The 25875-nt window shown below is 46.1% G+C and overlaps 1 protein-coding gene across 1 annotated transcript in view; it reads right to left on the bottom strand.

Annotated features, from left to right (window-relative positions):
• The window catches only part of FBXO36 (F-box protein 36), an 80695-nt gene that overhangs the window by 39558 nt on the left and 15262 nt on the right, over positions 1-25875 (bottom strand). Inside the window, exon 3 of the mRNA XM_069727861.1 lies at positions 794-966. Within this exon, the coding sequence (XP_069583962.1) occupies positions 794-966 (173 nt within the window). The remainder of the gene's footprint in view (positions 1-793; positions 967-25875) is intronic.

Below are 25875 nucleotides of genomic sequence, written 5' to 3'. Positions count from 1 at the left end.
CTCATTTCACCGTCATTATATGTGGGGGGGCTGCTATTTCTGTGGGGTATTTCTCTGGAGGCAAGAGAGGTCTGTGTTTCTTCTAATAGGGGAAGTTAGATCTTCGGCTGGAGCGAGACGTCTAGGATCATCGTAGGCACGTTCCCCGGCTACTTTTATTTGTGTGTTAGGTTCAGGGTCGCGGTCAGCTCAGGTTCCATCGCCCTAGAGCTTGTTTGTATCTGTGCTTGTCCTTTAGTGATCCCCTGCCATTGGGATCATGACAGGTTTGACCCTCACAATGGAGGTCAATGGGTGCAGAACCGCTGCAGTTCCGCACAAAGAAGTGACATGGTCCTTCTTTTTTACAGCAGCTATTCAGCGCGGCTTTTTTAGTGAATTTCCGCAATGTGGGCACAGCGGTTCCTGTTTTCCATAGGGTACATTGTACTGTACCCTGCATGGAAAACAGCTGCGGACCCGCAGCGGCAAAATCGCGGCGGTTCCGCAGTAAAAAACGCATTGTGTGAACATGGCCTTAGACAGTCTTCTTCTGCTATGCTTAAAACCAAATCAGAAAAAAATGGGTGCAACACAGATGATGATCCTATGTAAAAATATATATGGATGTGTGAATGTAGTCAAATGCAAATTATGCACGAAACCCTATTTGTGCCAGGTCAAACTACAAGTCCACAGGAAAACCTGAGGCACTACCCCGGATATAATGATCTGATCCTGGAGCAATGACATGTCAGATTTCTCTGATTACTCCGTCCACATGTACTCAACTACAACGAACGGATAGATTTACCTTCTGAAACGTATGAGACACTTGGGAGAGCTGAGCGATGTCCTCTAAGTCCAGGAAAGTGAGGATATACAATATCAAGGACTCGGGGAGGCGCTCCAGGAAATCGTACTGCCCACGGCAGAGGTTAGTCACGTGCTTGAGGGCTTTCGCTCCAAAGATTATTCCAATCTGAGCTGTAGAGTAAAAAGGAGAATGACTTATCTCTGTAACTGAGGGTATAAGGCTACTTTCACACTAGCGTTTTTTTAAATCCGTCACAATGCGTCGTTTTGCAGAAAAAACGCATCCTGCAAAAGTGCTTGCAGGATGCGTTTTTTCCCCATACACTTCTATTGACGACGCATTTGCAACGGATTGGCACACTTCGCATCCGTCTTGCTACGAATGCGTCGTGCTTTGGCGGACCGTCGGGAGAAAAAAACACTACATGTAACGTTTTTTTTTCTCCCGATGGACCGCTTTTTCCGACCGCGCATGCGCGGCCGGAACTCCGCCCCCACCTCCCCGCACCTTACAATGGGGCAGCGGATGCGCCGGAAAAATGCATCCGCTGCCTCCATTGTGCAATGCAGCAAACGCTAGCGTCGGAATCTCTCCCCGACGCATTGCGACGGGGAGATTCCGACGCTAGTGTGAAAGAAGCCTAAGGCGCAGAAGCGCCCACCTCGCGTCGTCAAACCTCCGGTCTACAGAACGGAAACGCTGATTCCGAAAACTTCACCAAAAGTGACGATTTAGGCTTCTTTCACACTAGCGTCGGAATCTCCCCGTCGCAATGCGTCGGGGAGAGATTCCGACGCTAGCGTTTGCTGCATTGCACAATGGAGGCAGCGGATGCCTTTTTCCGGCGCATCCGCTGCCCCATTGTAAGGTGGGGGCGGAGTTCCGGCCGCGCATGCGCGGTCGGAAAAAGCGGTCCGTCGGGAGAAAAAAACGTTACATGTAGTGTTTTTTTCTCCCGACGGTCCGCCAAAGCACGACGCATTCGTCGCAAGACGGATGCGAAGTGTGCCAATCCGTCGCAAATGCGTCGTCAATAGAAGTGTATGGGGAAAAAACGCATCCTGCAAGCACTTTTGCAGGATGCGTTTTTTCTGCAAAACGACGCATTGTGACGGATTTAAAAAAACGCTAGTGTGAAAGTAGCCTAACTGGAAGCAGACAAGCCTGTACAAGTAGGTGCACAGGCCCGGACAAGTCCAATGTTACCAAGAGTGTATTCCCAGGTGCCAGAAATGTCAAAAAACACTTGTTCATAACTAATGTAGCTGAAATGTATGTACGGTATATATTTTAGTTTGCGTTTTTTAGGATTCATTGACATTGTGGTCATTTAGCAATTTTGTTTCCTCCAGGATAACCCATGTGGTGATCGTGACGTGAATAGTAACGCAGGAGGGTAATCCTGCAGCTGCCCTTTAACAAGCCACCAGTGTCACATGGCAGCAGGGGGGAAACTCCATACAGGTGTGTCATACAAGGCACAGATGGACGCATTGTATGTATGTGAGCTCTGCTGCTAAATAGAGCACTAAAAACTGAAAAGCCCCCAGATTTCCTCATGAAAACAAAAGAAAATTCCGGGGAACTTTGCTCCCTATCGCCACCTATAGGTTTATTCTGAGATCACCAAGTAAACTATTCCTGGAGAATGTGACAGAACAAGTCCCTTTAGTCGTTTTGTTTCACGTTCTGAAATTTCCAGACGCCTGAAATAACAGCCTAAGGCTACGTTCACATTAGCGTTTTGCGTGTTTGCGTCGGGCGACGCATGCGTCATGCGCCCCTATATTTAACATGGGGGACGCATGGACATGCGTTGTGCTGCGTTGTGCGACGCATGCGTTATTTTTGCCGCAAGCGTTGGGCGCAGAAAACGCATTTTTCTTGCGTCCAAATTTAGGCAAAAAAGGACGCATGTGTCGCAAAACGCAGCGTTTTTGAATGCGTTTTGGTGCGTTTTTATTTGCGTTGTGCGTTGCGTCGCCGACGCAGCTGCGCACAATGCAAATGTGAACGTAGCCTTATAGATATCTTTGTTGTTGTCTGTTAGTTCAGGTCAGGAGAACCTCAGTTGGTCAGGAAACTGTGGTCCACACGCAGACTGTGAAATGTGAGCCGCAGGTTTCGCTCAGTTTTTTTTTTTTTATATTTGAGTATAAAACGGATAGCACAATTACAGTTTATGAGCTGCTGTCTTCACATGGATCAAGTGTATCTGAAATAAAGTGTCAAGTGGGCACATGATGTCTTTTCAAGTGAATTCCGCTCCGAAACCCACCTGAAAAAGCGCTAAATGATCAAAAGAATGAACATATGCATTTCTATGCAAAAACAACTCACTGTTCATATATTCAGGCTTTTGAGCGTCTTTTAACCTCTTCATGACCTTGGACATACTCAACACATCTTTGTCGGCTGGTACTTAGTGACCTTAGACGTACTGAGTGCGTCCAGGCGATTTTCGGGGCACAAGAGCTGTGTGCACGCGCAATCGCTACCGGGTGTCAGCTGATTATGACAGCTGACACCAGGCACTCGGTGGACAGTGGTGCCCGCATCGCTCCCGTCACTTTAACCCCTAAATACTGCGATCAGAATAGAAAGCGATCAAAAAATGTTCTGACTGAAAATAGTCCCCAAAAAAATTGAACTTGTCCCGCAAAAAACTTGCCATTACAGGAGTCTGTAGGCAGAAATGTGGAAAATTATAGCTATCACAACATGGCAATGCCTATTTTTTGCAATAAAAAGCATTTTTTAGTGTGTAACAGCATCCAAACATAAAAAAAATATATAAATCTGGTATAAAGTGGTCTAATCACTTATACCGCACGAGGAATGGAGTAAAAAAATAAATAAATCCAATTGTCCACCTACTGATGATTTTTTCATTCTGCCTCCCAAAGATCACAGTAAGGCTCGGAGCATATTTATCTTGCACTTTGCGTAAATCTGTGAAATACGTAATTCAGATGAACCCCCTAAAATGAGGCAGAGGCACTGTGGACACAGTCTGGCCTGTGATCCGACTGTCTCCGTCTTCTTAGGCTTACATAAAAGCATGGTAAGCCACAGTTTTGTGCACTTCTGTAGGAAGTAGGAAACTGCTGAACAGAGGCCAGACGGAGTCTGCAGTAACTCTGCTGCCTCATTATAGTAAATGGATATCTAAAGAATTTCATCTGAATCACGTCACTCGGAGATTTAGATGGGAACCCTAAAGTTCTCAGCGTAGGGAGCAAGATAAATGGGATCCCAATCTTTATGTAAAATGTTCCCAATAAAAGCTTCAACTCAATCCACAAAAAAATCAAGTCCCCACTCAGGTCTGTCATCTGTCAATGGAAATATAAGGATTTTTGTGTACTCACCGTAAAATCCTTTTCTCCGAGCCATTCATTGGGGGACACAGACCATGGGTGTATGCTGCTGCCACCAGGAGGCTGACACTAAGTGATACAAAGAAAGTTAGCTCCTCCCCTGCAGTATACACCCTCCTGCTGGCTCCCAACTAACCAGTTTGGTGCAAAAGCAGTAGGAGATCAATAAGAACATATAAGCGTATAGCATGTCACATTATATATGAGAGTATAACATATCACATGATAAAAACAAGCACAAACTAATAATAGGGAGGGAGCTGTGTCCCCCAATGAATGGCTCGGAGAAAAGGATTTTACGGTGAGTACACAAAAATCCCTATTTCTCCTTCGCCTCATTGGGGGACACAGACCATGGGACGTCCCAAAGCAGTCCCTGGGTGGGGACAACATCAGATCAGGCCGTGTAGCTGCTACTTACAAGTGCGCCACCGCGGCCTGCACAGTCCACCTGCCCAGACTCACATCTGTGGAAGTGTGTGAATTATAGTGCTTCAAGAATGCATGCGGACTGGAGGAATTCGCAAGCTTGCGGTCGTGCTTGCCAACGTCTGGTGCCTAGAGCCCTCAGACAGGGAGATAGGCTGACATCTAGCACGAAAGGACTCCTGGATGGAGAAAAGAATCCACCAGGCTAACATGGCCGATGAAACGTGTTATGGCTTGCAATCAGGCAACACAGCGTGCAGTAATCAGCGCACATACAGAGATCTGGCAATAACCAAAAACAATAAGACGAGCTCTGAGACGTGGAATCTCTGTAGACTGCAGTACCTGATCTATCCTCACACAACTATAAGCAGCAGTGGATTGCGCCTATAACTACCTATGCAACTCGGCACTGCCTGAGGAGCTGACTAGCCTGAAGATAGAAATACAAGCCTGACTTACCTCAGAGAAATACCCCAAAGGAATAGGCAGCCCCCCACATATAATGACTGTTAGCAAGATGAAAAGACAAACGTAGGAATGAAATAGATTCAGCAAAGTGAGGCCCGATATTCTAGACAGAGCGAGGATAGCAAAGAGAACTATGCAGTCTACAAAAAACCCTAAAACGAAAACCACGCAAAGGGGCAAAAAGACCCACCGTGCCGAACTAACAGCACGGCGGTGCACCCCTTTGCTTCTCAGAGCTTCCAGCAAAAGATAATAGCAAGCTGGACAGAAAAAACAGAAAACAAACTAGAAGCACTTATCTAGCAGAGCAGCAGGCCCAAGGAAAGATGCAGTAGCTCAGATCCAACACTGGAACATTGACAAGGAGCAAGGAAGACAGACTCAGGTGGAGCTAAATAGCAAGGCAGCCAACGAGCTCACCAAAACACCTGAGGGAGGAAGCCCAGAGACTGCAATACCACTTGTGACCACAGAAGTGAACTCAGCCACAGAATTCACAACAGTACCCCCCCCTTGAGGAGGGGTCACCGAACCCTCACCAGAACCCCCAGGCCGACCAGGATGAGCCACATGAAAGGCACGAACAAGATCTGGGGCATGGACATCAGAGGCAAAAACCCAGGAATTATCTTCCTGAGCATAACCCTTCCATTTGACCAGATACTGGAGTTTCCGTCTAGAGACACGAGAATCCAAAATCTTCTCCACAATATACTCCAATTCCCCCTCCACCAAAACAGGGGCAGGAGGCTCCACAGATGGAACCATAGGTGCCACGTATCTCCTCAACAACGACCTATGGAATACATTATGTATGGAAAAGGAGTCTGGGAGGGTCAGACGAAAAGACACCGGATTGAGAATCTCAGAAATCCTATACGGACCAATAAAACGAGGTTTAAATTTAGGAGAGGAAACCTTCATAGGAATATGACGAGAAGATAACCAAACCAGATCCCCAACACGAAGTCGGGGTCCCACACGGCGTCTGCGATTAGCGAAAAGCTGAGCCTTCTCCTGGGACAAGGTCAAATTGTCCACCACCTGAGTCCAGATCTGCTGCAACCTGTCCACCACAGAATCCACACCAGGACAGTCCGAAGACTCAACCTGTCCTGAAGAGAAACGAGGATGGAACCCAGAATTGCAGAAAAATGGAGAGACCAAGGTAGCCGAGCTGGCCCGATTATTAAGGGCGAACTCAGCCAACGGCAAAAATGACACCCAATCATCCTGGTCAGCGGAAACAAAGCATCTCAGATATGTTTCCAAGGTCTGATTGGTTCGTTCGGTCTGGCCATTAGTCTGAGGATGGAAGGCCGAGGAGAAAGATAGGTCAATGCCCATCCTACCACAAAAGGCTCGCCAGAACCTCGAGACAAACTGGGAACCTCTGTCAGAAACAATATTCTCAGGAATGCCATGTAAACGAACCACATGCTGGAAGAACAAAGGCACCAAATCAGAGGAGGAAGGCAATTTAACCAAGGGCACCAGATGGACCATTTTAGAAAAGCGATCACAGACCACCCAAATGACCGACATTTTTTGAGAAACGGGAAGGTCAGAAATGAAATCCATCGAAATATGTGTCCAAGGCCTCTTCGGGACCGGCAAGGGCAAAAGCAACCCACTGGCACGTGAACAGCAGGGCTTAGCCCTAGCACAAATTCCACAGGACTGCACAAAAGCACGCACATCCCGTGACAGAGATGGCCACCAGAAGGATCTAGCAACCAACTCCCTGGTACCAAAGATTCCTGGATGACCGGCCAGCACCGAACAATGAAGTTCAGAGATAACTTTACTAGTCCACCTATCAGGGACGAACAGTTTCTCGGCCGGACAACGATCAGGTTTATTAGCCTGAAATTTCTGCAACACTCTCCGCAAATCAGGGGAGATGGCAGACACAATGACTCCTTCCTTGAGGATACTCGCCGGCTCAGATAACCCCGGAGAGTCGGGCACAAAACTCCTAGACAGAGCATCCGCCTTCACATTTTTAGAGCCCGGAAGGTATGAAATCACAAAATCAAAACGAGCAAAAAATAACGACCAACGGGCCTGTCTAGGATTCAAGCGCTTGGCAGACTCAAGATAAGTAAGGTTCTTATGATCAGTCAAAACCACCACGCGATGCTTAGCACCCTCAAGCCAATGACGCCACTCCTCGAATGCCCACTTCATGGCCAGCAACTCTCGGTTGCCCACATCATAATTACGCTCGGCAGCAGAAAATTTCCTGGAAAAGAAAGCACATGGTTTGAACACTGAGCAACCAGAACCTCTCTGTGACAAAACCGCCCCTGCACCAATCTCAGAAGCATCAACCTCGACCTGGAATGGAAGAGAAACATCAGGTTGACACAACACAGGGGCACAGCAAAAACGACGCTTCAACTCCTGAAAAGCTTCCACGGCAGCAGAAGACCAATTAACCAAATCAGCACCCTTCTTGGTCAAATCGGTCAATGGTCTGGCAATGCTAGAAAAATTACAGATGAAGCGACGATAAAAATTAGCAAAGCCCAGGAATTTCTGCAGACTTTTTAGAGATGTCGGCTGAGTCCAATCCTGGATGGCCTGAACCTTAACCGGATCCATCTCGATAGTAGAAGGGGAAAAGATGAACCCCAAAAATGAAACTTTCTGCACACCGAAGAGACACTTTGATCCCTTCACGAACAAGGAATTAGCACGCAGTACCTGGAAAACCATTCTGACTTGCTTCACATGAGACTCCCAATCATCTGAGAAGATCAAAATGTCATCCAAGTAAACAATCAAGAATTTATCCAGATACTCACGGAAAATGTCATGCATAAAAGACTGAAAAACAGATGGAGCATTGGCAAGTCCGAACGGCATCACCAGATACTCAAAATGACCCTCGGGCGTATTAAATGCCGTTTTCCATTCATCTCCCTGCCTGATTCTCACCAGATTATACGCACCACGAAGATCTATCTTGGTGAACCAACTAGCCCCCTTAATCCGAGCAAACAAGTCAGAAATCAATGGCAAGGGATACTGAAACTTAACAGTGATCTTATTAAGAAGGCGGTAATCAATACACGGTCTTAGCGAACCATCCTTCTTGGCTACAAAAAAGAACCCTGCTCCCAATGGTGACGACGATGGGCGAATATGTCCCTTCTCCAGGGACTCCTTCACATAACTGCGCATAGCGGTGTGTTCAGGTACGGACAAATTAAATAAACGACCCTTAGGGAATTTACTACCAGGAATCAAATCGATAGCACAATCACAATTCCTATGCGGAGGTAGGGCATCAGACTTGGACTCTTCAAATACATCCTGAAAGTCCAACAAGAACTCTGGGATGTCAGAAGGAATGGATGACGAAATAGACAAAAATGGAACATCACCATGTACTCCCTGACAACCCCAGCTGGTTACCGACATAGAGTTCCAATCCAATACTGGATTATGGGTTTGTAGCCATGGCAACCCCAACACGACCACATCATGCAAATTATGCAGTACCAGAAAGCGAATAACTTCCTGATGTGCAGGAGCCATGCACATGGTCAGCTGGGCCCAGTACTGAGGCTTATTCTTGGCCAAAGGTGTAGCATCAATTCCTCTCAACGGAATAGGACACCGCAAAGGCTCCAAGAAAAATCCACAACGTTTAGCATAATCCAAATCCATCAGATTCAGGGCAGCGCCTGAATCCACAAATGCCATGACAGAGTACGATGACAAAGAGCACATTAAGGTAATGGACAAAAGGAATTTGGACTGTACAGTACCAATAACGGCAGAGCTATCGAACCGCCTAGTGCGTTTAGGACAATTAGAAATAGCATGAGTAGAATCACCACAATAGAAACACAGTCTGTTCAGACGTCTGTGTTCTTGCCGTTCTACTTTAGTCATAGTCCTGTCGCACTGCATAGGCTCAGGTTTACTCTCAGACAATACCGCCAGATGGTGCACAGATTTACGCTCGCGCAAGCGACGACCGATCTGAATGGCCAAGGACATAGACTCATTCAAACCAGCAGGCATAGGAAATCCCACCATTACATCCTTAAGAGCTTCAGAGAGACCCTTTCTGAACAAAGCCGCTAGTGCAGATTCATTCCACAGAGTGAGTACTGACCATTTCCTAAATTTCTGACAATATACTTCTACATCATCCTGACCCTGGCATAAAGCCAGCAGATTTTTTTCAGCCTGATCCACTGAATTAGGCTCATCGTAAAGCAATCCCAGCGCCTGGAAAAATGCATCAACATTACTCAATGCAGAATCTCCTGGTGCAAGAGAAAACGCCCAGTCCTGTGGGTCGCCGCGCAAAAAAGAAATAATAATCAAAACCTGTTGAATAGGATTACCAGAAGAATGAGGTTTCAAGGCCAAAAATAGCTTACAATTATTTCTGAAGCTCAGGAACTTAGTTCTGTCACCAAAAAACAAATCAGGAATTGGAATTCTTGGTTCTAGCATCGATTTCTGATCAATAGTATCTTGAATCTTTTGTACATTTACAACGAGATTATCCATTGAGGAGCACAGAGCCTGAATATCCATGTCCACAGCTGTGTCCTGAAGCACTCTAATGTCTAGGGGAAAAAAAAGACTGAAGACAGAGCTAAGAAAAAAAAATGATGTCAGGATTTCTTTTTTCCCTCTATTGGGAATCATTGGTGAGGCTCCTTGTACTGTTATGGCTGGCAATCAGGCAACACAGCGTGCAGTAATCAGCGCACATACAGAGATCTGGCAATAACCAAAAACAATAAGACGAGCTCTGAGACGTGGAATCTCTGTAGACTGCAGTACCTGATCTATCCTCACACAACTATAAGCAGCAGTGGATTGCGCCTATAACTACCTATGCAACTCGGCACTGCCTGAGGAGCTGACTAGCCTGAAGATAGAAATACAAGCCTGACTTACCTCAGAGAAATACCCCAAAGGAATAGGCAGCCCCCCACATATAATGACTGTTAGCAAGATGAAAAGACAAACGTAGGAATGAAATAGATTCAGCAAAGTGAGGCCCGATATTCTAGACAGAGCGAGGATAGCAAAGAGAACTATGCAGTCTACAAAAAACCCTAAAACGAAAACCACGCAAAGGGGCAAAAAGACCCACCGTGCCGAACTAACAGCACGGCGGTGCACCCCTTTGCTTCTCAGAGCTTCCAGCAAAAGATAATAGCAAGCTGGACAGAAAAAACAGAAAACAAACTAGAAGCACTTATCTAGCAGAGCAGCAGGCCCAAGGAAAGATGCAGTAGCTCAGATCCAACACTGGAACATTGACAAGGAGCAAGGAAGACAGACTCAGGTGGAGCTAAATAGCAAGGCAGCCAACGAGCTCACCAAAACACCTGAGGGAGGAAGCCCAGAGACTGCAATACCACTTGTGACCACAGAAGTGAACTCAGCCACAGAATTCACAACAGAAACGGCTAAACCCTTACTGTGACCGTCAGGAAGCCTACTTAACATCGAGAAGCCCAAGTAAAGTGTCCAACCTTCGGAAGGACGCCATCCTCGATACGTACCCACGCGGAGCACTCACTTCTTCCAGATTATGGAGAACCCATTCCGTTTTGTGGACTGGAGCCGAAAGAGATGAGAGGACGATGCCCCTGCAACAGTGGGAATACAATACCCCCTTGGCAACGAGGGAAGGGGATGGCTTGAGGGCAACCTTGCCTTGATGGTAATAAGGAAAAAAGTCTGAAAGAACAGAGAGGCGAGCTCTGAAGACTCATTAGGATGACAACAATGCAGAGAAAAAAGGGGAGTGACCTTCCCTGATAATAAATTCTGTCCGGATCAAAAAAAGGAGTCTACTGTAAGATCCCCAGGACCATTAAGGTCCAACAGATCTAACGGTACGTGGTAGGGAAGAACTACAGGGGAAGGGTCCCTGCGAGAAAGTCCATATTTCGAGTTGTCGCAATAAGACGGAAAAATACTAGTACCGCAAGTGAGAAAACCTGACATGGTCAGTGCGGGTCTCCCGGGATCACTGGGGCCCTTCCTGCTTCCAAAAAGATCTCAGACGTAGTGGAAGAGTTATGGAAATTGGTACCATGGAAGAACAGAGCATGCACTGCGATGGTCCTGGATCTGATGGAAGACTTCCGAGTGAAGTTCCCACTCACTTGAGGGGAAACCCTGACGGCTGAAAATGTCAGCCGCCCAGTGTTCTACTCCAGGGATATGTACTGTTGAGATCACCGAATGATAGATCTCGGCCCATCAGAGAGTGCGAGGTACCTCGGCCATGGCGTTTGACTGTGGGTACTTGCTAGATGGTTGACGTATGGCACAGCCGTTGCATTATCCAATTGAAGACGGATGGTTGACCTGCCTAAAGGCAGTGGACCTGCTGTAGGATTAGCCATACCGTTCGGATCCCCAGAGCAATGATCGGGAGAAGAAGACTGGCATTGGTATTCCCTAATAACCATTGGACAAGGAGAAGGCTCTGGATGAGGAAGGAGATCAGAGACGACCCTTTGAAAGCCTGATTGGCTTGCTGAAAACGAGCGGAGCGAAAGAAACTGCTTCCATTCACGTCTCTTTCCTCAGAACCCTCCTAGCGAATTGAATGAACCGAGGGAATGAGTGATCAAGTGCACGAGCTCCCTGTCGAAGGGCCACGACCTTGACTCGAGAGAGAATTACCATCCTTCTTGCGCAGATCATCCTCAAAAAAGGATCTGCTGGGCTGAGAATGAGGAAAAAACTTGTCTAAGTTTAGCTGCTAGCCCAAGTGAGAGGGTATTGCAAGTGATATAGACGACTCAGCATAGTCCTTGAAGAGCGGCTAGAAAGTCGACCAAATAGGGCAGGACGACCATGCTTCTAGGGTGCAAGAAGCACATGACAACCGCCATGACCCTTGCAACCACTCTGGTGCGGTAGCCAGGCTGAAGGGCAAGGTCGTGACTTGAGAATGCTGTTCGCGAATGGAAAGGCGAAGAGATTATTGTAGTGAGGTCTGTTGAAGTAATGGCTGAGCGGAGGAACTCCATCTGAAAAAGGAGGACCTTGTCAAAGGTTGTTAGAAGTTTGAGGTCCAGGAATGGTCTTACTTTTCATACCCTCCTTTTTGGAACCAAGTTCCCTTAGATCTAGACTGTCCTGGACAACGCTTCCACTGCTGGTTGGGTCTCTAGAAAAGATACGATTCCTTGTTAGTCTCCCGCTCAGAAGATTTGATTGGCCAGCTATACTGTCTTCGGGGAAAGGCTACTTGTGTGAATCGAAGTAGTTAAGGTCTCTGACCAGGAGACTATTGGTTAAGCAACCCATGGATAAGGAAGGGAAGGGTAGGGTGCTGAACCCGAAACCACAAGACGGAACAAACCAGATTTGCTATCTGACCGTCTGTGTTATTTTAATTGATGATACATCGGGCAGAGATACTGGTAGATATACCACAAGAAATTCTACCCAGTTAGTCTGCCAAGTGGCAGAATGCGGGGCTGCAACCAGCAGGTCTCTTGCCATCGTTGCGCAGAGAAGAAAATTAGGAACCCTCGATCCACCATCCTCTTAACAGGGACGTGGAGAGGAATCGTCCGCTTTCTTGCATCATCCGCTAAATAGTGGTGATACAAAGGGGGGTGCTCGGACGCCAAAAATGTGTGCCTCTGTACATCCTCAGAGTAGAGGTCCCCGGGTGGACAGGGCAGGTTGTCTGGCGTTAGGCCTGGATGCAGAAGAGGATACATGGAGGTGACACTGCATGTGCTCGTCTGTTGAAGGTGTGGGGGGGGAAATCGGTGCCCTTTAAGGGACCCGTCGCCCATAAAAATCAGACCAGGCATGGCATCCCACTTAGAGGCTTCTGTCCAGTGAATCGCTCGTCAATTTGTTGATGGTGTAAATAGGAGAGTCCCTCTTTTTCTGAAGCTCTGGCAATCCAAGGCAATATCCGATCCATATTCAGCGTTGTTCCCAACAAATCATAGGGGAGAGATCAGGAAATGAAAACTTCCGTTTTCTAGATGCCTGTATGTTTTTCTAGAGTACTTGCGGCCCCTGCTAGCCGACGGCTCCCATGTAGGAGAGGGACCATGTATATCGGTCCTGCAAGCACTCCGAGCCACAGAGGGTTCACAGAGGGATTCAAGCTCGTGGTCAGAGAAACCATGGGTTGCGGTTAGTGACAAAGTCCACTGAGGGGGACTAGGTACTCTGAGATAAACTGGGATCAGCGGCGGAAGGCTCCAGAGCTCAGTTAGGGTGACCAGCTTCGGATTGATGATGTGCTCTTAAGACCAGTAAATAATGGTCATGCGCCTTTAAGACTAGGGCATACTAGTCATGTTCTTTTAAGACCAGGGCATACTGGTCATGTGCCTTTAAGACCAGGGCGTACCCTTAACCCCTTTCTGACATCGGACGTACTATCCCGTCGAGGTGGGGTGGGCCCCTATGACCACGGACGGGATAGTACGTCCAGCGCGATCGGCGGCGCTCACGGGGGGAGCGCGGCCGATCGCGGCCGGGTGTCAGCTGCCTATCGCAGCTGACATCCGGCACTATGTGCCAGGAGCAATCACGGACCACCCCCGGCACATTAACCCCTGGCACACCGCGATCAAAGATGATCGCTATGTGCCGGCGGTGCAGGGAAGCATCACGCAGGGAGGGGGCTCCCTGCGGGCTTCCCTGAGCCCCCCGCAGCAACGCGATGTGATCGCGTTGCTGCGAGGGTCTTACCTCCCTCCCTGCCTGCTCCAGACCCGGATTCAAGATGGCCGCGGATACGGGTCCTGCAGGGAGGGAGGTGGCTTCACAGAGCCTGCTCAGAGCAGGCACTGTGAAGCAGCCTGCACTGCTATCAGATCGGTGATCTGACAGAGTGCTGTGCAAACTGTCAGATCATCGATCTGTGATGTCCCCCCCTGGGACAAAGTAAAAAAGTAAAAAAAAATTTTTCCAAATGTGTAAAAAAAAAAAAAAAAAAAAATATTCCTAAATAATGAAAAAAAAAAATATTATTCCCATAAATAAATTTCTTTATCTAAATAAATCGCCGCGTCTGTAACGGCCCGACCTATAAAACTGGCCCACTAGTTAACCCCTTCAGTAAACACCGTAAGAAAAAAAAAAAAAAACGAGGCAAAAAACAACGCTTTATTATCATACCGCCGAACAAAAAGTGGAATAACACGCGATCAAAAGGACAGATATAAATAACCATGGTACCACTGAAAGCGTCATCTTGTCCCGCAAAAAAACGAGCCGCCATACAGCATCATCAGCAAAAAATAAAAAAGTTATAGTCCTGAGAATAAAGCGATGCCAAAATAATTATTTTTTTTCTATAAAATAGTTTTTATCGTATAAAAGCGCCAAAACATAAAAAAATGATATAAATGAGGTGTCGCTGTAATCGTACTCACCCGAAGAATAAAACTGCTTTATCAATTTTACCAAACGCGGAACGGTATAAACGCTTCCCCCAAAAGAAATTCATGAATAGCTGGTTTTTGGTCATTCTGCCTCACAAAAATCGGAATAAAAAGCGATCAAAAAATGTCACGTGCCCGAAAATGTTACCAATAAAAACGTCAACTCGTCCCGCAAAAAACAAGACCTCACATGACTCTGTAGACCAAAATATGGAAATATTATAGCTCTCAAAATGTGGTAACGCAAAAAATATTTTTTGCAATAAAAAGCGTCTTTCAGTGTGTGACGGCTGCCAATCATAAAAATCCGCTAAAAAACCCGCTATTAAAGTAAATCAAACCCCCCTTCATCACCCCCTTAGTTAGGGAAAAATAAAAAAAATGTATTTATTTCCATTTTCCCATTAGGGCCAGGGTTAGGGCTAGGGTTAGGGTTAGGGCTAGGGCTAGAGTTAGGGCTAGGGTTAGGGCTAGGGTTAGGGTTTGGGCTAGGGTTAGGGCTAGGGTTAGGGCTAGGGTTAGGGCTAGGACTACAGTTTGGGTTGGGGCTAAAGTTACAGTTAGGGTTTAGATTACATTTACAGTTGGGAATAGGGTTGGGATTAGGGTTAGGGGTGTGTCAGGGTTAGAGGTGTGGTTAGGGTTACCGTTGGAATTAGGGTTAGGGGAGTGTTTGGATTAGGGTTTCAGTTATAATTGGGGGGTTTCCACTGTTTAGGCACATCAGGGGCTCTCCAAAAGCGACATGGCGTCCGATCTCAATTCCAGCCAATTCTGCGTTGAAAAAGTAAAACAGTGCTTCCTCCCTTCCGAGCTCGCCCGTGTGCCCAAACAGGGGTTTACCCCAACATATGGGGTATCAGCGTACTCAGGACAAATAGGACAACAACTGTTGGGGTCCAATTTCTCCTGTTACCCTTGAGAAAATACAAAACTGGGGGCTAAAAAATAATTTTTGTGGGAAAAAAAAGATTTTTTATTTTTACGGCTCTGCGTTATAAACTGTAGTGAAACACTTGGGGGTTCAAAGTTCTCACAACACATCTAGATAAGTTCCCTGGGGGGTCTAGTTTCCAATATGGGGTCACTTGTGGGGGGTTCCCCCCAACATATGGGGTATCAGCGTACTCAGGACAAATTGGACAACAACTTTTGGGGTCGAATTTCTCCTCTTACCCTCGGGAAAATACAAAACTGGGGGCTAAAAAATAATTTTTGGGGGAAAGATTTTTTTTTTAATTTTCACGGCTCTGCGTTACAAACTGTAGTGAAACACTTGGGGGTTCAAAGCTTTCACAACACATCTAGATGAGTTCCTTAGGGGGTCTAGTTTCCAAAATGGTGTCACTTGTGGGGGGTTTCTACTGTTTAGGTACATTAGGGGCTCTGCAAATGCAATGTGACACCTGCAGACCATTCCATCTAAGTCTGCATTCCAAATGGAGCTCCTTCCCTTCCGAGCCCTCCCATGCGCCCAAACAATGGTTCCCCCCCACATATGGTGTATCAGCGCACTCAGGACAAATTGGACAACAAATTTTGGGGGCCAATTTCTCCTGTTACCCTCGGGAAAATACAAAACTGGGGGCTAAAAAATAATTTTTGTGGGAAAAAATTTTTGTTTTATTTTTACGGCTCTCCATTATAAACTTCTGTGAAGCCCTTGGTGGGTCAAAGCGCTCACCACATATCTAGATAAGTTCCTTAGGGGGTCTACTTTCCAAAATGGTGTCACTTGTGAGGGGTTTCTACTATTTAGGTACATTAGGGGCTCAGCAAACGCAACATGGCGTCTCATCTCAATTCCTGTCAATTTTGCATTGAAAATTCAAACGGCGCTCCTTCCTTTCCGAGCTCTCCCATCCGCCCAAACAGTGGTTTACCCCCACATATGGGGTATCAGCGTACTCAGGACAAATTGTACAACAACTTTTGGGGTCCAATTTCTTCTCTTACCCTTGGAAAAATAAAAAATTGGGGTCGAAAAAATAATTTTTGTGAAAAAATATGATTTTTTATTTTTACGGTTCTACATTATAAACTTCTGTGAAGCACTTGGTGGGTCAAAGTGCTCACCACACCTCTAGATAAGTTCCTTAGGGGGTCTACTTTCCAAAATGGTGTCACTTGTGGGGGGTTTCAATGTTTAGGCACATCAGGGGCTCTCCAAACGAAACATGGCGTCCCATCTCAATTCCAGTCAATTTTGCATTGAAAAGTCAAATGGCGCTCCTTCGCTTCCGAGCTGTGCCATGCGCCCAAACAGTGGTTTACCCCCACATGTGGGGTATTGGCGTACTCAGGACAAATTGTACAACAATGTTTGGGGTCCATTTTCTCCTGTTACCCTTGGTAAAATAAAACAAATTGGAGCTGAATTAAATTTTTTGTGAAAAAAAGTTAAATGTTCATTTTTATTTAAACATTCAAAAAATTTCTGTGAAGCACCAGAAGGGTTAATAAACTTCTTGAATGTGGTTTTGAGCACCTTGAGGGGTGTAGTTTTTAGAATGGTGTCACACTTGGATATTTTCTATCATATAGACCCCTCAAAATGACTTCAAATGAGATGTGGTCCCTAAAAAAAAAATGGTGTTGTAGAAATTAGAAATTGCTGGTCAACTTTTCACCCTTATAACTCCCTAACAAAAAAAAATTTTGGTTCCAAAATTGTGCTGATGTAAAGTAGACATGTGGGAAATGTTACTTATTAAGTATTTTGTGTGACATATCTCTGTGATTTAATTGCATAAAAATTCAAAGTTGGAAAATTGCAAAATTTTCATAATTTTCGCCAAATTTCCGTTTTTTTCTCAAATAAACGCAGGTACTATCAAAGAATTTTTACCATTGTCATGAAGTACAATATGTCACGAGAAAACAATGTCAGATTCACTGGGATCCGTTGAAGCGTTCCAGAGTTATAACCTCATAAAGGGACAGTGGTCAGAATTGTAAAAATTGGCCCGGTCATTAACGTGCAAACCACCCTTGGGGGTAAAGGGGTTAAGACCAGAGCATACTGGTCATGTGCCCTTAAGACCAGGGCATACTGGTCATGTGCCCTTAAGACCAGGGCATACTGGTCATGTGCGTAAGACCAGGGCCTACTGGTCACGTGCCTTAAAGACCAGGGCATACTGATCATGTGCCTTTAAGACCAGGTAAAACTGGTTATGTGCCCTTAAGACCAAGGAACACTGGTCATGCGCCTTTAAGACCAGGGAATACTGGTCATGCGCCTTTAATACCAGGAATACTGGTCATGTGCCTTTAAGACCAGGAATACTGGACATGTGCCTTTAAGACCAGGAATACTGGACATGTGCCTTTAAGACCAGGAATACTGGTCATGTGCCTTTAAGACCAGGAATACTGGACATGTGCCTTTAAGACCAGGAATACTGGTCATGTGCCTTTAAGACCAGGGCATGCTGGTCATGTGCCTTTAAGACCGGGGCATTTTTCAAGGATTACGCCAGAGGTGAAGCCCCTTGAGGGGAACTAGGTACTCTGGGAAGAGCCGGGATCGGCGGCAGCGGAGGCTCCTGAGCTCATTTGTTAAGTACTCTGGGAAAGGTGACCTGCTTCTGGCAGAGCAGAGAATGCTGGTAATGTGCCCCTTTTAAAGTAGGGAACCTTTAAGACCAGGGAATGCTGGTCATGTGTTTTAACAAAGCCAGGGAAAGCTGGGTGCGAGCGGGGGAGGGGTGCAGAGGGGGGGATTCTCCTTACCGAGATTCTGAGTCCCCCGTCTGGAATAGCGCTGTCTTCAACGCTGAGTACCGCCGATGTGATGCAGCAGCCACTTCTGGATGAGCTCGTGTCCGGAGATGGCAGGAGGATGAAGATGGCCGCCGAGAATAGAGTTCTCGTCCTGAATGAGGCGCCTGAATGGGGGGGGCGGAGCCTGAAGCGCGGCCTAGCATGGGCAGAGTTCCAGGTTGCGGCCTACACAAACCCGAAGCCGGGGGCTAAATTTTTGAAGCCAGCCGGCACCGAAGGGAAAAAGCCGCCGGATGCGCAGAGCCCTCCAACCGCTCGAGTCCCGGCCCAGTATGCAGCTTTGTTCAGCAGGTCAGAAAGGTAGAGAACGGATCCTGTGCTGTTGCTGCTGTTTGGACGGTGCAGGGATAAGAAGTCCTCAATCCATCGTCCCTTTGGAGGTGGAGAGGAACCGTCCACCTCCTTGTACCATCCGCTCTTAATAGTGGTGGTGCAGTGGGGGCTGCTCGGACGCCACGCTGTAAGGTGCCTCTGTACAGCCGAGGGTAAAACCTGGTGGGCAGGGCTGCATGTCCGGCAATATGGCCTGGCTGCAGAAGAGAATACTGGAGGAGACACTCCAGTGCTCGTCTGATAAGGGTGGGGGGAGATCGGTGCCCTTGAAGGGGCCCGTCACCCCTAGAATCAGTTCAGGCAGTGGCTTCCCACATCGCAGGAGAGGATACGGAGAGGTAAAACTCCCGTGCTCGCCTGTTGTTGGTTCGGGGAGATCGGAACATGAAAGAATCAGTCGCCCCATTCGTCCGTTGTAAAAGGTAAAAAAAATGGTAAAAAAAGTTCTTTGGGTCTGAATAGCAGACCCGTCCGTGTGCCTCCTACAGACACTAAGCAAGAACTGGTTAGCTGGGAGCCAGCAGGAGGGTGTATACTGCAGGGGAGGAGAGAACTTTCTTTGTATCACTTAGGGTCAGCCTCCTGGTGGCAGCAGCATACACCCATGGTCTGTGTCCCCCAATGAGGCGAAGGAGAAATAGGGGGCTTCCACGTTACTGGTAGTACAAAGGCTCTGGAAAAGCAAAATGGCTCCTCAGCCGCCCAAAAAAAATCAGCAAATTCTGCGCTCCCAGATCCAAATCTCCCCCTCCCTTCTGAGCCCCGGTATGTCTAAACCACATATAGCGCCCACGCTTGGCATTTTTGTAGTGATGAGAGCCCCCCTAATTTACGGGTGCGTGTCTCCACAAGCATGAGCAGGGCACTACAATGTACCTAGCACTACAACGTACTGGTCACTATAAATTACTGGTCACTTCAATGTACTGGTCACGACAATGGCAGTGTCACAGCTCCCGGGAATTAATGCTGCAGGGAGAGCTGCACACAGCAGCAATGGAGCGGAGATAAAAGGCGGGTACTAACCTGGTAACCAACAGGACCTTAGGCATGTGACAGAGTGGGAGGAGGTCAGGGGCGGAGCCAGATGCCAGAGAACAGAGAAGGGATAAATACTAGAGAGTTACCAAACAAGCAAAGATAGGAGCCAGGAGATCACGAGCAACCAAAAGGGAGAGACAGGAGATTGTCAGAAGCAAAGCCAGAGGTCAGGAATCCAGAATAGCAAACAGAGTAACGCACGGAGAGCAAGATAAATACAGTACAAACCGAGCACACATTCCAGGGGTCAAGCACACAAACCAAAGCAGAATGTATAGGTGACAGTGAAACCCAGCTAGGAGTGAGTATAAATACCCCTCCCATCTTGAAAGAGAGGCTAACAATATTAACCCTGAGAGAACAGGACATTAACCATGTCCTAACCATGACAGGCAGTTTTCAATTTTCACTCCATTCTGGAAAACATCCATGCAGTCAAAATTGTCACTACGTCTGTAGATAAATTCCCAAAGACGTATAATTTCCAAAATGGGGTTACTTGAGGGGGAGGGGGTCTGCTTTTCTAGCACTTAGGGTCTTTGTATATGGAGTCCGCAAACTATTCTAGGAAAATCTGCACCCCAATAGGCAAATAGTGCTCCGTCCCTCCCGCGTCTCTCTATATGGATAAGCAGTACTGTACAACCACATATGGGGTATTTCTATATTCAGCAGAAATTGTGGGATAAATTTTTGTGCCATTTTTACCCATTTCCCAGTCTGAAAATGTAAAATTTGGAGCCAACACACAATCTTGGTGGTAAAAATGTAAATGATTTTTTTTTTCACTGCCCAGTGGTGTTAAACGCTGTGCTACACATGTAGCGTCAATATGATCACTGCACCCCTAGATGAATACAATGAGAGGTTTAGTTTGTACAATGGGGTCACTTATGGTGGATTCTGCTGTTCTGGCATCTCAGGGGCTCTGCCAATGTGATATGGCACCCTCAATCCAGTGCAGCAAAATTGGCACTGTAATATGGTGCTCCTTTCCTTTTGAGTTTTGCACTGTGCTTCAAAAGTAGTTTTTGACCACATATGGGATATCCGTGAACTCAGGGAAAAATTGCACAACAAATTTTGGTGTCCATTTTCTCCAGTGTCCTTGTGAAAATACAAAATTTGGGGCTAAAAAAATTTTTGTGGGAAAAATTAGATTTTTTTTAATCTTCACAGCTCAATGTTATAAACTTCTGTGAAGCACCTGGGATTTCAAGGTGCTCACCAAAGATCAAGAAAAGTTCCTTGAGGGTCTAGTTTCCAAAATGGGGCCACTTGTGGGGGCTTCCATTGTTAACCCCTTAAGCCCCGAGGGTGGTTTGCACGTTAATGACGGGCCAATTTTTACAATTCTGACCACTGTCCCTTTATGAGGTTATAACTCTGGAACGCTTCAACGGATCTTGGCGATTCTGACATTGTTTTCTCGTGACATATTGTGCTTCATTTTAGTGGTAACATTTATTCGCTATAACTTGCGTTTATTTGTGAAAAAAACGGAAATTTGGCGAAAATTTAGAAAATTTCGCAATTTTCCAACTTTAAATTTTTATGCCCTTAAATCACAGAGATATGTCACGCAAAATACTTAATAAGTAACATTTCCCACATGTCTACTTTACATCAGCACAATTTTGGAACCAAAATTTTTTTTTGTTAGGGAGTTATAAGGATTAAAAGTTGACCAGCAATTTCTCATTTTTACACCATTTTTTTTTAGGGACCACATCTCATTTGAAGTCATTTTGAGGGGTCTATATGATAGAAAATACCCAAGTGTGACACCATTCTAAAAACTGCACCCCTCAAGGTGCTCAAAACCACATTCAAGAAGTTTATTAACCCTTCAGGGGTTTCACAGGAATTTTTGGAATGTTTAAATAAAAATGAATATTTAACTTTTTTTCACACAAAATTTATTTCAGCTCCAATTTGTTTTATTTTACCAAGGGTAACAGGATAAAATGGATGCCAAACTTTGCTGTACAATCTGTACTGAGTACGCTGATACCCCATATGTGGGGGTAAACCACTGTTTGGGCGCATGGCAGAGCTCGGAAGGAAAGGAGCGCCATTTGACTTTTCAATGCAAAATTGACTGGAATTGAGATGGGACGCCATGTTGCGTTTGGAGAGCCCCTGATGTGCCTAAACATTGGAACCCCTCACAAGTGACACCATTTTGAAAAGTAGACCCCTTAAGGAACTTATCTAGATGTGTGGTGAGCACTTTGACCCAACAAGTGCTTCACAGAAGTTTATAATGCAGAGCCGTAAAAATAAAAAATCTTATTTTTTCACAAAAATTATCTTTTCGCCCCCAATTTTTTATTTTCCCAAGGGTAAGAGAAGAAATTAGACCACAAAAGTTGTTGTGCAATTTGTCCTGAGTGCGACGATACCCCATATGTGGGGGTAAACCACTTTTTGGGCGCATAGCAGAGCTCGGAAGGGAAGGAGCGCAATTTGACTTTTCAATGCAAAATTGACTGGAATTAAGATGGGACGCCATGTTGGTTTGGAGAGCCCCTGATGTGCCTAAACATTAAAACCCCCCACAAGTGACACCATTTTGGAAACTAGACCCCCTAAGGAACTTATCTAGATGTGTTTTGAGAGCTTTGAACCTCCAAGTGTTTCACTACAGTTTATAACGCAGAGCCGTTAAAATAATTTTTTTTTTTTTTCCGCAAAAATTATTTTTTAGCCCCCAGTTTTGTATTTTCACAAGGGTAACAGAATAAATTGGACCCCAAAAGTTGTTGTCCAATTTGTCCTGAGTATGCTGATACCCAATATGTGGGGGGGAACCACTGTTTGGGCGCATGGCAGAGCTCGGAAGGGAAGGAGCGCCAATTGGAATGCAGACTTAGATGGATTGGTCTGCAGGAGTCACGTTGCATTTGCAGAGCCCCTGATGTACCCAAACAGTACAAACCCCCCACAAGTGACCTCATATTGGAAACTAGACCTCCCACGGAACTTATCTAGATGTGTTGTGAAAACTTTGAACCCCCAAGTGTTTCACTACAGTTTACAACGCAGAGCCGTGAAAATAAAAAATCCTTTTTTTCCCCCACAAAAATGATTTTTAGCCCCCCAAATTTTTATTTTCCCAAGAATAACAAGAGAACTTGGACCCAAAAAGTTGTTGTCCAATTTGTCTCGAGTACGATGATACCCCATATGTTGGGGTAAACCCCTGTTTGGGCGCACGGGAGAGCTCGGAAGTGAAGGAGCACTGTTTTACTTTTTCAATGCAGAATTGGCTGGAATTGAGATCGGACGCCATGTCGCGTTTGGAGAGCCCCTGATGTGCCTAAACAGAGGAAACCCCCTAATTATAAATGAAACCCTAATCCAAACGCACCCCTAACCCTAATCCCAACTGTAACCCTAACACACCTCTAACCCAGACACACCCCTAACCATAATCCCAACTGTAACCCTAACCACACACCTAACCCTGACACACCCCTAATTCTAATCCCAACCCTAATCCCAAACGTAAATGTAATCCAAACCCTAGCCCTAACCCTAGCCCTAACCCTAGCCCTAACCCTAATGGGAAAATGGAAATAAATACAATTTTTTTAATTTTATTATTTTTCCCTAAGGCTAGGTTCACATTGCGTTAGGGAAATCCGTTTAGCGCTAGCGGATTGCGCTAACGCAATGTCTTTTTAGGTGTCGTGTTTAGTGGTCGCGTTAACAAAAGAACGGCACCTTGCTAGCGCGAGCCGACAATGGCACGCTCTAGCGATGCGCTACACCCGAAAATCACATTGCTGTCAATGGGTGTGCTAACGGACCCGTTGCACGGCGTTAATTGTGACATTTTCGCCATGCAACGCTGTCCGTTAGCGTTAACCCATTAACGCAATGTGAACCTAGCCTAACTAAGGGGGTGATGAAGGGGGGTTTGATTTACTTTTATAGCGTTTTTTATATCGGATTTTTATGATTGGCAGCCGTCACACACTAAAAGACGCTTTTTATAGCAAAAAAGTTTTTGCATCTCCACATTTTGAGACCAATAATTTTTCCATATTTTGGTCCACAGAGTCATGTGAGGTCTTGTTTTTTGCGGGACGAGTTGACGTTTTTATCGGTTACATTTTCGGACACGTGACAGTTTTTGATCGCTTCTTATTCCGATTTTTTGTGAGGCAGAATGACCAAAAACCAGCTATTCATGAATTTCTTTTGGGGGAGGCGTTTATACCGTTCCGCGTTTGGTAAAATTGATGAAGCAGTTTTATTCTTCGGGTCAGTACGATTACAGCGATACCTCATTTATATCTTTTTTTTTATGTTTTGGCGCTTTTATACGATAAAAGCTATTTTATAGAAAAAATAATTATTTTGGCATCGCTTTATTCTGAGGACTATAACTTTTTTATTTTTTTGGTTATGATGCTATATGGCGGCTCGTTTTTTGCGGGACAAGATGACGTTTTCAGAGATACCATGGTTATTTATATCCGTCTATTTGATCGCGTGTTATTCCACTTTTTGTTCAGCGTTATGATAATAAAGCGTTGTTTTTTGGCTTGTTTTTTTTTTTTCTTACTGTGTTCACTGAAGGGGTTAACTAGTGGGCCAGTTTTATAGGTCGGGTCGTTATGGACGCGGCGATACTAAATATGTGTACTTTTATTGTTTTTTTGTTTTTTTTTTTTAGATAAAGAAATGTATTTATGGGAATAATATATTTTTTTTTTCTTCTTTATTTAGGAATTTTTTTTTTTTTTTTTTTACACGTGTGGAAATTTTTTTTTTTACTTTTTCACTTTGTCCCAGGGGGGACATCACAGATCACCGATCTGACAGTGTGCACAGCACTCTATCAGATCGGTGATCTGACATACAGCCGGGCAGGATTAGAGCTGCAGCCTGATCCTGACCCGGAAGTGCTCCCTGCAGGACCCGGATGCAGCCCGGCGGCCATTTTGGATCCGGGGACTGCAGGGAGAAGACGTTCGGTACACGGTGAGCACATCACCGTGTACCGATCGTCTCAGGGAAGCCCGCAGGGAGCCCCCTCCCTGCGCGATGCTTCCCTGCACCGCCGGCACACCGCGATCATCTTTGATCGCGGTGTGCCGGGGGTTAATGTGCCGGGAGCGGTCCGTGACCGCTCCTGGCACATAGTGCCGGATGTCAGCTGCGATAGGCAGCTGACACCCGGCCGCGATCGGCCGCGCTCCCCCCGTGAGCGCGGCCGATCGCATATGACGTACTATCCCGTCACTGGGAATTAAGTCCCAGGTCACCTGGACGGGATAGTACGTCTTATGGGATTAAGGGGTTAAGGCACATCAGGGACTCTACATGAACGACATGGTGTCCGATAATTATTCCAGCAAATTTTACAAAAAGTCAAATGGAGCTCCTTCCCTTCTGAGCCCTGCCGTGTGCCCAAACAGTAGTTTTCCCCCTCATATGGAGTATCGGCATACTCAAGAGAAATTGCACAATAAATTGTATGGTGTAATTTTTCCTGTTACCCTTATGTAAATGCAAAGCTTGGAGCCTTTTTGTGGGTAAAATGTGATTTTTTTTTTTTTACATTTTCACAGCTCAATGTTATAAACTTCTGTGAAGCATCTGGAGGTTCAAGGTGCTCAATACACATCTAGATAAGTTCTCTGAGGGGTCTAGGTTCCAAAATGGTGCGACTTGTGGGGGCTTTCCACTGTTTAGGCACATCAGGGGCTCTCCAAACACGACATGGCGTCTGCAAATTATGCAAGCAAATTTTACATACAAAACATGAAAGTGACTCTCTGATTTAAAGGGAACCTGTCACCCCGAAAATCGCGGGTGAGGTAAGCCCACCGGCATCAGGGGCTTATCTACAGCATTCTGTAATGCTGTAGATAAGCCCCCGATGTTACATGAAAGAGGAGAAAAAGACGTTAGATTATACTCACCCAGGGGCGGTCCCGCTGCTGGTCCGGTTGGATGGGCGTCTCTGGTCCGCTGTGGCGCCTCCCATCTTCATTACAAGACGTCCTCTTCTGATCTTCAGCCACGGCTCCGGCGCAGGCGTACTTTGCTCTGCCCTGTTGAGGGCAGACAAAGTACTGCAGTGCGCAGGCGCCGGGCCTCTGACCTTTCCGGCGCCTGCGCACTGCAGTACTATCCTCTGCCCTCAACAGGGCAGAGCAAAGTACGCCTGCACCGGAGCCGTGGCTGAAGATTAGAAGAG

This window comes from Ranitomeya imitator, chromosome 5 (genome assembly GCF_032444005.1).
Source record: "Ranitomeya imitator isolate aRanImi1 chromosome 5, aRanImi1.pri, whole genome shotgun sequence".
Lineage (NCBI taxonomy): Eukaryota > Metazoa > Chordata > Amphibia > Anura > Dendrobatidae > Ranitomeya > Ranitomeya imitator.
This window is presented reverse-complemented; position numbering and strand designations above follow the sequence as displayed.